The sequence below is a fragment of the Choloepus didactylus genome, chromosome 5, assembly GCF_015220235.1.
Source record: "Choloepus didactylus isolate mChoDid1 chromosome 5, mChoDid1.pri, whole genome shotgun sequence".
NCBI lineage: Eukaryota > Metazoa > Chordata > Mammalia > Pilosa > Megalonychidae > Choloepus > Choloepus didactylus.
Genome location: NC_051311.1, coordinates 145,757,865 through 145,771,905, shown reverse-complemented (window position 1 = coordinate 145,771,905; position 14,041 = coordinate 145,757,865). Strand labels below are relative to the sequence as shown.

The 14,041-nt window shown below is 37.0% G+C and overlaps 1 protein-coding gene across 2 annotated transcripts in view; it reads left to right on the top strand.

Moving 5' to 3' along the window:
- The first annotated feature begins 673 nt into the window (after window positions 1-673).
- Window positions 674-14,041, top strand: part of HERPUD2 (HERPUD family member 2) — a 63,568-nt gene continuing 50,200 nt past the window's right edge. For both annotated transcript variants that reach the window (XM_037837066.1, XM_037837065.1), the window contains exons 1-2: window positions 674-1,000; window positions 1,238-1,641. In XM_037837066.1, the coding sequence (XP_037692994.1) occupies window positions 1,495-1,641 (147 nt within the window). In that variant the 5' untranslated portion in view covers window positions 674-1,000; window positions 1,238-1,494. The remainder of the gene's footprint in view (window positions 1,001-1,237; window positions 1,642-14,041) is intronic.

Sequence of the window (14,041 nt, the reverse complement as noted above, 5' to 3'; positions counted from 1 at the left end):
ATACTGCCATCTGCCATCTCCCATTGTACTAATACACAGTAGGTGCTCAGTAAACACGTGCCAAATTTTGTAAGATTAAGAGATGGGAATTAACATTTGTTTGAGAGCCATATTTCAGAACTGTACTCAATGCTTTACATATATACTAATTTACTCATAAGCCTGAGGGGCAATTTAGTAGGCATTACGGTCCCCATGTAGAGAGAAGTAAACTGGGGCTTAGAAAAGTTAGCCAGGTCACATAGCCAGTAGTAGACTTGAGGTTTACCCGAAAGCTTTTGCTGTTTAAGCAATGTACTTCACAGCCTCCCCGGCCAAAGCTCCCAGCATCGTGCACTGCACGACAGCAAAGAATTTTGAGACGTTTAAGGATCGGGAAGTACACTAACTTTTGCTGAGACAAATCTTAGGATGGAGAAATACTTCCTAAATCTTCAGGGTGTGGTCAAAACTAATTCTAGCGCCAACTAGACTTAGTGGCGTCTGCGGCTCGCGGCTGAGCGAATGCGCGGGCCAGGGAAGCTCCCAAGGACCCATCAGCTTCTCCGCCGCGGGTAGCCGAGCACAGGGCGGCACCGACGCCACGAGCGACAGCGGGAGAGCCCGGAAGGCCGCACGCCAGGGCGTGCCGCGCGTGACGCATTTCCGCCCCGCGCTTCCGGCTTAAAGGAGACCTAGGCCCTCCTCACAACAACAAAACTCGCGCGCTCTAGGCTGGCGCCTGGGCTCTCGACCCCGCCCTCCTGCCACCTGCAGCCGCCTTGGCCGCGCCCGGCCCGGCCCTGCCCGGGGGGTCAGGTGGAGCGCGGGGCCACGCCCTGCGGCCAACTTCTCCCCACTTCCACTCACCCGCGCCGCCTAGCGAGACCCAGGGCCGACCGTGGCCGCCGCCGTTGAGCAGCAGGGAGCGGCCGCCGCGGAGGACCCCCGGTCGGGCTGTGTGCCCAGTGGCCCTGCCCGGGCGCAGAGGGCGGCGGTGGCGACCCTGAGGCCTCCTCAGGTACCCCTCCCCCGGCTAGCCTCCCTGAGTCGTCCAGCCCCTTCTCTGGCCGGAGGGGCTGGGTCATCGTGAAGGGGCCTTGTTGCGTTTCACCTGGGGGTCGCGGCGGGGGCGGGGCGGTGTCCTGTGCGGTAGCGCCGTCACCCCTCCTTCCCTCTCTGCCTTCTCATCGCCCTCTCCTTCTCTCTCTCGCTTTTTTTTTTCTCTCTCTCCCCCTCCCCCTGCCTCCATCCGCAGTCCAGAGCCAGACGGAGTCCGGACCTGGCGGGGAAAACTGCACCGACGGTCGGGCCCCCAGACCCCGCCGCCGACTCTGTTCAGCCTTGTTACCGGCAATGGCCTTCGTATCGCCCGATGCACTAGTGACTGACTTGGACACGGAATATTAAGAACCCACTTACTTCCGTCCCCACCCCAGTCGCGCAGGCAATAACCACCTCGGCTCACTTGGGTTTAACTGCTGCTACTGTTGACTGCCCGACTTTGGGGACACCATGGACCGAAGTGGAATGGAGATGCCTGTGACCCTCATCATTAAAGCACCGAATCAGAAATACAGTGACCAGACTATTAGCTGCTTCTTGAACTGGACCGTGGGGAAACTAAAAACGCATCTATCCAACGTGTACCCTAGCAAACCAGTAAGTGTCTAAAAACTGGTGCAGCTGCCCTCGCCAGCAGCTTTTCGTGTTGTGTCTGCCCCATCTCCCTGCTCATCCCCTCCTCTCTTGAATCAAATAGATTTCTTTTGGTAGACTACTAAGCATCCTTAGTTCAGAGGTTGTGTGTGTCTCTTGAGTGTCATCATTAATGTCTTCCTGGTGACTTTCAGTTAATTAGTAAGAGTATGTAGAAATATCAAGAGGCATAAGAATTGGCAGGCATGGAAAAGGGGCCATTTTCCTTGGACTTAAAGTTACCAACCTAATAGAGAATGAAAGATGAATTTTTTTTTTTTTAAGATAAAGACGCACTATAATCCACCTTAAAGCTTTTGTTGCTTATTAGATGAAAATTTCATTTTCAACATATGACTCAGAAATTTGTTCACTATTGAAGAGCAATATTTCTTGAAAATAATTAAGTGACCCCTTTAGAAATTATACTTTCAAGATTAGTGTGTATGTTTCAAGAAGCAAAATGTAAGTTGTAGCTTCACTTTCTTCTGGTCCCTGCCCCCCCTCTCATTTTTCTCCTGTAGAGTACAAATGGAAATTTCTTTAATTTAGAGGAGAAAAGACCTTCCACCCCCACCCCACCGTTTGGTGCATCTTTTTACTCCTTTCATATGGCCATATGTAAATCAATGTGGCATTGTTTTCAAAGATATTGCAAAGATAATAAATAAAATACAGATGGATAGTACAGCTCCGCCTGTGCCCAAAGTCAGATTTGAAAGGACATTATTAGTAATTAAGTCACAGGCCTTAGAGTGATTTAGAAGAGAAAAGAAGTGTAATATAATATAGAATATATGAAAGCAAAGCTTTCACATTCTCCGTCTTACAAACTTTACATTCTCGAACAGGTGGAGTTCAACAATTACTAAACCTTATATCTAATTAATGAAGAGGCTCAGATTTTCTCATGGGAAATATTTTTGGCATCAGGCATATGTAAACCTGTGGCAGGAATCTGTTGGAAGACAACTATGCTTTCTAGGCTCTGCTTACATTTGTTTTATGCACCTAAGTAAGGAAGACATACGATCTATATTATGATATTTATGAATTAGGACTGTTTCAATGTTAATCTTTAGTTTAGTTTTAGGCTTTTAGATTAACCAAAGAAATAGGACAGTTATTGCAAAAATGGGTGGTTTAGGAAAACAGCTCTTCAGTTGGCATTGGCTGTGTTTGTCAGGATAAAAATGTTTTTAGCAAGTGAAAAAAACCCCACAAAACACCAAACTACTTAAGTACTAGTTGAAATTCTCATTTATTCAAACCTTAAGTTAAGATTGACATAGGGGATAACAATTTGTTTTAAAATTTTCTGTTTTAAAAAGATTTCCTACTGATTTTGAATGATTAGATTTACACATTTTTGAAGTAGAAAATTCTAGCTTTTCAGAATAGTTGGTGTTGAAAGTCATAGACTAATATGGAACTGTTAATGACAGCCTGAACACCATTCCCAAGTACTTATCCATGTGAGGGTCTTGATATTATTTATACTCTTAAACTTAAAAGGGACTTAGTACAGTATGATAGCCCAAAAGTTATCACTTTTCTAAACTTTTTCTCTTTTAAAAACTATGTGAATGGGGAAAGTGAAACCTGTTTGCCTTATCTGTCTGCAGCAGCCTGCTTTTGGCAGGAGTTTTACCACTGCAGCAAACACTAGTGAAAGACCTTCAATGCCCATGTGTATTAGTCAGCTGCTTGAGGACTAGATCAGTTGCAAACTTCTTGTGCCCCTCCCTCCTCACTGGCCTCCTTCTTGTACACACTGCAGACATTTTTGGAAGCTGTACTAAATAATATGCAACCTGTTAATGACCTACTCTTTTGGCAAACCTAACTTTTTCCCTCCTTCAGCAAGTCCAAGTGAGTTTGTAATAATATCTAACATTCATTCCTAGGTTAAGGACAGTGAGTGGAGTCTGGGGATGGAGGTCCCTGTGTATATTTTCATAGAATTTCACTGAAAACTTTGTATAGTTTTTAGACTTGACAGGTTTACATTCTGCCTTATCAATCACTTGAGAATTGATGTGAATTATCACAGTTGTTCAGCAGATCAGCTGTTTAATGGTACCTCAAATATTGCCATAGGTTGTCCCCAATGAGTTTACTTTGTATGGTTGTTATTTAAAACTCAGAACATGCTGCAATGTAAATGATATTGTAAAGGAAGTTTGAGTTCTCAGGACCACTCACAATGATGACATATTGGCGATTCTAGTTTAAGTGTTTCAAGATCTGGTTGGGTGTTTAACAGAGATAATTTCTTATGCCTCTTATTTTTACGTGTACCGGTGCCGGTGAGTGGACTTGGAAGCAGAATAGGGCTCCAGTGCCTTGATAAGGGCAGGTTGCCCCCAAATAAGAAGTAGAAAAGTTGATGGCTCCGATCAACATTTCTCTAATTGGGGGATTGTGTTGCTGTTTCAAGAGAAGGTTCATGGGACATTTAAGTTTTCTTAGGGAAAGAATGGCTAACAGTTTTAAGCAGGCAAGATGAGTCAGGATCTGATAGCTTCTTTTTTTTTTAACTATTCATTCAGAGTTAGTATTGCACTGATGACTAAATTCATAGATCCTTAATGGGTTATGAGGGGGAAGGTATTTTCAGATAGGAAGTTAGGCAGTTGCCATGTTTATGAACATGTTTACAAAGTCATCATTCAAAACTTCAGATGTGGGATTGAGCTTTCTTTGAGTTTTAACTTCGAATGCTATTGATAACAGGTCTAAAACTTGGTTTGGGGACTGGGAAGGACACCAATTAATATTGATAGTATATATAGATAGTTCAGAGTCATATTCTAATGTGACATTTGTCATTGCTTCATTACTTTAGTTTTTCATGTCCTGAAATTATCTGTAGTGTCAAATACTTATTCTGAAATTTAGGATATTGCTACTAGAGAGTGAAGATACGTGCCAAGAAAGCCACTTTTACTTGAGTCTTAGACTTTAATCTAGCTTAAACTTAGTTGTTAGTGATGTGTATATGAAAATAGTTGATCTTAGTGTATCAAGTATAATGAACTATCCTTGAGAAAACTTAAAAAAAATAGACGCCTTTCTCATCTCTTCTTTCTTACTATATGTTCTCATACACAAACAGTAACTAAGATTGACAGGACTTAACCCTGAGTTAAATTTTGAAGGTAAGCCTTTCTGGCACTTGAATGTCTTGGCCTGTTCATTTTTCAGTCTGGGGTCAAAATTCTTCTTGATTGTTTCCCTTAGTTCTGGGCAGATTTCTTCCATCTTGGCTATTCAGACTGTTTAACTAAAGCAGTCATCTTCTTACTTAAGTCTTCTAACTCTCCTGATCAGCTAGGGAGGTTTCTGTTGCTTTTTCAAATTGTTTCTTTTGTTTGAGATTCTGTTAGAATTAAAGGAAGCAAGAGGTTCTATTCTGAGAATGTAACATTCCGTAATCAAATTGCTTACAATCCCAAAGGAAGTCTTATTTTCATTACCAGTGGAAATAGCTTATAATATATAATTTGAGAGTCATAGTTCTCTTATTTTTGTAATACCCTATTACCTTCCTTAGACAAGTCGCCTTTTAAACCTGCTAGTTTAACCCCCTCAGAACTGTTGGCTATAAAGGGACTATAATCTATACACATAAGTAATTTTTGAGCTACTCTTATAAACTGTTGTATACATACATTGAAAATGGTTTTGTCACCTAGTAATATTGTTCAGATTTTTAAAACTTTTTTGAACAAAGGGTGCTATGGTATTGAATTGAAGGTGAGGTTAATGACAAAAACAGACTAACAGTATTGAATGAGGGCTGATTAAAGTTTGTTTCATTTAACTCTATTGTAGCCTTCTTCTAATGTCTTTTTGAAAAATAATGGTACTTTGAAGGTAATGTTTTATCAGGTGTCATTACTTTTTAAAATAGAAGTTTTCTGGAACTTTTAGGCTGTTTTACTCCTTTTATAATAAATACTGATTTGATTGTCTAGAAAGTTTTTATTTAACTGTCGTATTTCAGGTTTTAAACCACCATTTACTAAATGGTTGCTGTGTATACCAGGCAATCTACTAAGTGCTTTATATGCTTTATCACACTTATTACCCTTAAGCACCCTGTGATGTTAGTTTTATTGTCAGATCTGTTTTACAGATGATGAATTTGAGGCTTAGTAATTTTTTACCCAAGGCCATAGAACTATTAAGTAGTAGAACTGGAATTTGAACCAGGTTGTTCTGACCTGAAAGCCTAGGCCCTTAACCATTACTATTCACATTATGTGTAGTGTTTATATATAATAACATGAAGAACGGCCCTTAGGGACCTGCCATCTCAGTATTATACTTACAAACTAGAAAGAAGCAATTGAAATATAAAAGGAGGTATATGTGTTTGATGATTTGTCATGAAAAGGTTATGGATGAATGGGTAGCATAACCTTAACAGTGATCAACTTTGGGTGCAGTTATTTCTGTTTATTCTGATAAATTATAGGGAAGTTTATGGGATCATACTATTTTAAGACCTCAAAGCTCCTTGACTTTGCCTTATCTTTGATAAGTTTGTGTGAACGTAACAGTCATGTATTTTGGCATTCTCTGTTGTATGTACCTCTCCTTTGTGAATGGGCTATGAGTGGAAACAGCTGAACAAGGAATGTCCCTGAAGAGTTCCAGAAAATATTATTCTTAAAGCTTCTGTATGCTGGTTTTACTTATTGTCACTGTGAGGAGATAAGGAATAAAGGTAGTTTGGCTAAGCCATGCTTGCATTTATATTGTTTCTGAATTTCCTGGAGATTTATGTTGGGTATCTTTAGTGGGAGATGGATGAGAGATACATTCCAATACAAATTCACAGAATTCATTTCCCACAGAAACAATACTTTCAGTGCCTCCTGGGATAGGGAAGAAGTAGGAGGAAATGTTTGGGAGTTAGGAATTGAGATCAGTTGTAGAAGTTTTAAGATTAGTTGCCTCTAAGACATCTGGGGATATCAAATACCTTTTAAGCATTTGGATATGTGGGTCTGGGTATGAGGGGAAGAGAGAGGCCTGGGATAGAGAGACAAATTTGGTACTTATCTGAAGAACCCTAGCTTTTAGAATTGGGCACAGATGAAAAATTTGAACAAAGGACCCAGAAGGAGTGATATGAAAGAAATGTGCACATGCCCCGGATGGATTTAGCAAAGGGACCTCTGAGGTGCAAATGGTAAAGGTTGTTGCATCTTTCCTTCTCTTTGCAAATGTCATAACATTTTGCTGGATGCTATTAGGTCTTTTCCTCATGCTGCTGAGAGATTTGCTTAGCCATTGCCCAGCCTTTCTGTTCAGTGGGTGTAGGCTTTAAAAAAATTGGATTTGGGGTTAAGGGATTACTAGTCTCTCTTCAGCCTACTAGTAATGCTACAGTAAGTTATATTTTGGGTTAAATAGGTTTTCATGTGTTAGCTTTCAAACAATTATTATTTAGATGTTTTTGTCAAACTGGGACCCATAATTTTGGTACTAGGAGTTGTCAAAGTCTTTAATTTTGGCTTTTTATCTTGATGTAAAAATATCATTACAGATAAACTGGATGATCATTTTATAGCTATCATGAGATTTCAGTACCTCTATTTTTAACTAGGTGGTCATCCTTAATGCTTGTGTTTTACTTTATTGCAAGGTTTTTCAAGCATGGGCTTCTGGAGTCTGTGAGGTCTCAGCTTGAACTGACAGTGCTCTGTATTGCTTCTATGAAAAAAATTGTTTTAAAACTAATGAATGATGGGGAAAAACTTTTAAGTTGAATGTTCTTTAAGTATATTTTTTATTGGTAGTCCCAAATACTGGGTGTTCTAGCATGATTTTATTTCCCATCCTCTTTAGAAGTGATACTTGTGATAAAGTTATCTGATTAATTCCATTACCCTTATAGCTTAGTGGGAAATGGCGGTTACCCATGCAGACAGGAGATAATACATAGATTTCTTACATTTAGAAGTAGTTGGTAGATAGTAGGTCCTTTCACTAAAATCCGGAAGTTAAGTAACTTATGTTTTGGATGTGGAATTCTTTTTAGCAATATGGAAATATTTTCTTCTTTGTATATAGAAAGTGAAATTAATTTAAAATGTTTGTTTTTGTCATTTATAGATGTCATTTTAAACTGAGACTTGAAAATTGTTCTAATGTGAATTGGGGCTTTCATTTTTAGTCTCTAAAAGTGATAGCCATTGCAGCTTTAACTAAACTTATTTTAGCAGAGTCCTAATCATGTTGTTATGCCTAATGAATACCCACATCTGATGCTAGTCATATAGCCTTTCAAAACTTTCACATAATCTCTCATTAGATCTTCATGAAACTGCATGATGTAGGAAAAGCAGGTACCTAATGCTCACAAAATGCTCATTATTTATGGTGCTCTGCGTTTTCATTGTGAAAATTCAGTCCTGTGAAATAGATACTATTATTGCTCTCATTTTACAGATGAGAAAACTGAGGCTTTGAGTGGTGGTGGTAAGCTCTTCCACAAGTTTCTTAACTCCTCTTCACCTGCTGTATCTTAGCCATATTCTTCTGTTGCTTGGTAAACTGGTTAAGCCTACCTCCTCTACACAAGGTCCCATCCCTTATGTTAGCTAGCCCAGGACATTTTTCTTGAAATTCTGTATTTTCTATCCGGCATGAACAATTTTGTCTTTCTACTGGATGATTGTTATTGGCATGCAGATATGTTAGTTTTTTCTTCCTTAAACCAATCAGCCAACAAAAAATAGACCCTTCCTCTTTTTTTTTTTTATACAATTTTATTGAGATATATTCACACAACATACAATCATTCAAAGTGTACAGTCAGTTGTTCACAGTATCATCATATAGTTGTACTTTCATCACCACAAACTTTGAACATTTTCATTACTCCAAAAAATAGGATAAAAATTAAAATAACAACATCCAAAGCTTCCCATTCCCTTCCTCCCTCCATTGTTCATTTACTTTTTTTAATAAAGTTTGAGATATTTACGTACCCTACAGTCATCCACGGTGTACAATCAGTTATTCACAGCACCATCATACAATTGTGTGTTCATCACCCGAATCAATTTTTGAATCTTTTTCTTACTCCAAAATAAAAATAAAAGCAAAAAAAGAACACCTAAATCTTTCCATCCTCTCCATCCCACCCTATTCTTCATCTAATTTTTGTCTCTGTTTTCCACTCATCTGTCCATACACTGGACAAAGGAAGTGTGAGCCACAAGGTTTTCACAGTTACACAGTCACACTATGCAATCTACATTGTTATACAGTCGTCTTCAAGAAGCAAGGTCACTGGGTTGCAGTTTGACAGCTTCAGATATTTCCCTCTAGCCATTCCAACACACTAAAAATAAAAGGTGAGATATATATATATATATATATATAGCACATAAGAATACCTTCCAGAGTGATGGCGACTCCATTGAAATCTCTCAGCCTCTGGAACCTTATTTTGTTTCATCTCTTTTCCCCCTTGTGGTCAAGAAGATCCTCTCGATCTCACAGTGCTGGGTCCAGTCTCATCTCCAGGAGTCATTTCTCACGTTGTTAGGGGGATTCACACCCCTGGGAGAGACCCTCCCTCTTGATCCCATTTTCCTTCTGGCTGTTGCTGTTATTTCTTTCCTTCCCTTTAGTGCAAAATTTTAAATAAGTTGTATATATTCACTACCTGTAAATACACTCTTCTCCTTTTCTCTTGAAGTCATTCCAATTAGTTTGTACTCTACCACTTCATCCAGATTGCTTTATAAAGATCGCTAATGATCTCCCCTTTCCAGGATGTTGTGAGGGAATAGAGAGATAAATAGAATCTTGTAATAACAAAATTCTGGAAACACTCATATTCATTAATGAACTGTAGTACTTCCATATAGTGGTGCATGATGTGTCTGTATAAAGGAATGGGTTATAAAAATGTTCTTTCATGACTTGTAATGAATATACCACGCTAATGGAGGGTGTTAATACTACGGTGGTATATGGGAACTCTGTATTTTATACTTGATTTTTCTGTAAACTGACAATGTTTCTAATTTAAAAAAAAAGTATGGGAAGATAGCTACATAGTGCTAAGAAGTAATCTCCAGGGCCTATTAAATAAGAACAGAAGAGACAAAAGAGTAAGTATAATATGCTACCTATTATGTAAGAAAAGGAGGAAATACCTGTGTGTGTGTATGTATATGTGTGTGTATATTTGAATTTCTTATATTTTTGAAAATAAATGATGGAAGGGTAATCCAAAATTATAGGGGCAGGAAAGAATGTGGAGAAGGAGACAGGGACAAAAACACCTGTAAAAGTACTCTGGAAATGTACCTTACTTTGTGGTTTTTACTTTGTAACCATGTATGTTAAATATACTTTTTAAAAAATAAAATTAAATAGAAGAAAGTAATTCCTAAATGGAAATATGAAAACTTAAAGTACTAAGATGGTAACATAGCTATAAGAATTATTTAAAGTAATTTTGAAACACAGTATTTTAACTGCTTGTTCCTAGTGGGATATAGACTAAGGACAGAAAAAATCACAAGAAATCTTAAACTGCACCCAGTAGTCTTACTGTTGTTATTATTTTGAGACTATTATATATAGTAGGATAAAGCAAATAAGTACATGTGCTAATGACATATGTTTGTTAATATTATGAGTGAATAAGATTTTCAGGGTAAAAAAAGATACAAATAAAATAAGTGAAAAAATAATGCTGTTTTATTTAAACGGGAAATATGAATATGAACTCAGGATTTATGTTTCTCTTTCTAAAAAAATACTTATTTTCTAACTCAGCTCACTGAAGAGTCCTAGTCCTAGAAGTAGTAACAAAGAAGTAATAATAAACACTCCTACCTCCCTGATTGTGGTCTTTAGGTACCATTTTCCATTAAAAGGAATCAAGGCTCCTGGATCAATGGCTGATTCTAGATCTGGGACAGGAAATGTGGGAAGATGAACCTGGGAGTTCTTTTGTCTGAAAGCAAGGAAGCAGTTAGGGACTACTGAGGTCTTGTCAAAAAACACACACACAGACACACACAAAACAACAGCATAGGACTGTACAACACAAACAACGAACCCTATTGTAAATGACTGACAATATTTACTAGTACAATTATAAAAATGTTCCTTCATGAATTGTAACAAATATGCTAATGCAAGGAGTTAATAATAGCATGGTATACAGGAACTATTTTATGCATGATTTTTTTGTAAGCCTACAACTTTTCTAATTAAAAAAAATGACACAGGAGCCAACTTGAAGGGACTCCTACTGACCAAAGATGGTGTAATTTGAGCATATAAAAAAGGGCAATGCATTGAAAAACATAAAATTCCACAAGTTCATAATGATACTTAAAAAAGCAAGACCCATGGGTCACTTCTGGAGGTTGCTTGAGCACTCATTTTGAAAACTAATAAAGGGAAAGAATTGAGCTTCTTTCCTACCTTACCTGTATAGACTAGAGAACCAAGTAGTTGATAAGATAAAGCTCTTTTAGAAGAGTCATAGCTAATAAACATATAAGGAGTGATAGATTAGAAAATAATGATTTTCTACCCTTAATGAAAGAATGGATGTAGGCAATTGGATCTAGTAATTGAAAAGGTGAATTTTGATGGGGAATTTTATAAGGGGTGGATCAAGGTGACAACTGAACCTACTGATCAATCTTAACTCGCTAAAAGTAGATCAACGTATCTACCTGTGGTGACAGTGTGATCCAACAAGAAGTAAACATCACTGTTATGAAGTACTTTTGCCAAACCAAAAGGGTTTTAATCTAATTAACGTTCTAGATGTAACTATGTTATACAGTGCTAGAGGAGCATGCTATACCATACCAGAGGATACAGTCAGCCAAATTCAGACTCGGAAATTCTACAAAGATTTCAACAAAGAAATATCATAGAAAAAATTAAAAGGAACTGGAAACTGTTAAAGATTGAAAGACACATAACCCAATTCTGTGAGTGACCTTTGTTTAGATTCTGATACAGAAACCCATTTGTAAAAATACTTTTTTGAGCAAGTGGGAAAAGTGGGTATTGCATAATAATAATTTGTTTACTGTGATAACATGGTTATTTAAAAAAACTACAGATATGTATTAAATTATTATAGATAAAAAGAAATGTATGGTATTTGCTTTAAAATACTCAAAAAAAAAAAAAGAAATTGGCGCTACATGAAGCAAGAATAGTAGAATGTTGATAATTGCTGAAGCTGGTTACTTGGGAGTTCTTGGAAGCTTTCTCAACCTACTGAATTGGGACTTTTGACTTTTTGGTAATTTTGATAATTCCTTGTTCTTAGAACTTGGGTTCATTGTACTATTCTCTCCACTTTGCATATGTTTGAATATTTTCATAGTAAAGTAAATGCAAAAATTCGTAAGAAAGAAATGAGGGGACTGATGTCCTTTATTCAGAAGGATACTATAAACTTTAATAATTATAGAAGTATCTATTAATTAAATGTTTGGTTTGGTGAAAAAAAATGATAGTTTATAATGACTTTACTTTAGGTAGTACTTTGTACTTACTAAAGGAACTTGTTTAGGTTCCAGATGAAGTAGTAAGTACATTTGGAAATTTATAAGGCATTAAATAATCCATTTTGTCCAAGAATTGAATGTTTAGCATTTCACACATGTTTATATAATTTACCATTCAAATGTCTCACTCAATATTTATATATATATTGATTAAAGTTTTAAAACTTTTGATGTATGTATATAAAACAATCTTTAGTTCTCTTTGGTAGTACATAGAACTTTGTACATGAGCATTTTAGGAATGAGACACTCAAAAATGCTTCCAGGAGAAGCTTGATTTTGCTTAACAGTAAAGTATCTTGGAAGCATAACTAAACCTGTCCTTTGGTCTTTGGTATCGAGGATCTGTGAACTATAAGTTTCACTCAGTATAACAGTTTCTGTTTCTATTTTGGTTATTTTAAATATTAAACTCCTTTTTAGTAGTTATGTTGAGTACATAGTTTGTCTAAAAATTGTTATAGTTGTTGCTTGGATTTGATATATTAAAATTGTTATATAGATAATGTTTAATTGTTTTGATAGAATTCGAGAAACATTTGGCTGTTTCTTCAATTGTGAAATAGGCATTATGGGGACTATATGTAAATGCTTTGATTTTAAATATTCTAATGCTAGCAGTGTGAATACCTAGCAAACTTACCATAAATATAAAATATGACAGAGACAACCAGAACTTATTACCTATTTGGGATTGCATATAGAGTTGACAACTGAATCGCCAATAAACTTATGTTGATTTTTCTTTAATCTTGTATTTTTAAAAAAATGTACCAAGAAATTCTTGAGAGTATCAGGAATAATAAAAACTAGAGTGGTTACCTAAAACTGTAACTAAATACAAATGGTTATTGAATTAAAGTCAATAAGTTGTTCTGCATGATGTTTGTTAAGAAGAAAATAAATTTTATAGGTTCATTTTTAATACTGACATTTAAAATACTGACAGAACAAGGCAAAATAATTCTGGTAGCCCTGAAATTTTATCTTGGGATCGACTATTAATAGTCCTCATTTGTAGTATTGAAGGTTTTGAATAATAGTCACATATGCATTGTATTATGGCTGAAAAGACACATTTCCAGTTTACCTTCTCCCCCCCAAAGTATTTTTTATTTGGAAATTATCTGTAGTTTATTGTATCACTTAATAGATATACTGCCATTTGTTGAGCTCTTAGATGTCTTTTCTTCAGTAGGGTTTGGAAAAATGAAATTCTTAAAGTATATGTCAATTTTCTGCTTATTTATGCCTTAAAAGAGTTTAACTTTACCTGTATTTAAGCAATGTTATTCCCAGCCTTCATTTTTTTTTTTTTTTTTTTAATGTTTCGCTCATTTATTAATGCCATGTACCAGGCATTGCCCTGGAAATTAGGTGTGCAAAGAGGCCTGAGCTATGGTTCCTGACCTCAGGAAGCTTACGGTCTTGTGGGGGTATCAGACAAAAATCATGGAAGAGGCAGTCCCCAGCTCTCTGGTGCACTCAGAATGCTGCTGTTAGCTTTTAGGGAAAAATTAATGCACTTGGAAAACAGGAAAGAGAAACACAATAGAATCATTTCTGGAACCATCCCAGCTCAGGCAACCTGACTGGTTCATACTCTCAGGCCTTTGGGTGATGCCTCTCAATGGGAATTTTTTACTTTATCAATCCTGTTACAGCAGATTACGGCATGCTGTGTGTGTGTGTAACAAATTAGGGTAAATGACTTCCTCATTATTAAAGTACTTTTCCTTTTTACTGAAGTTTCATAAATTCCCAAGTAATATTTTCTTGGACAA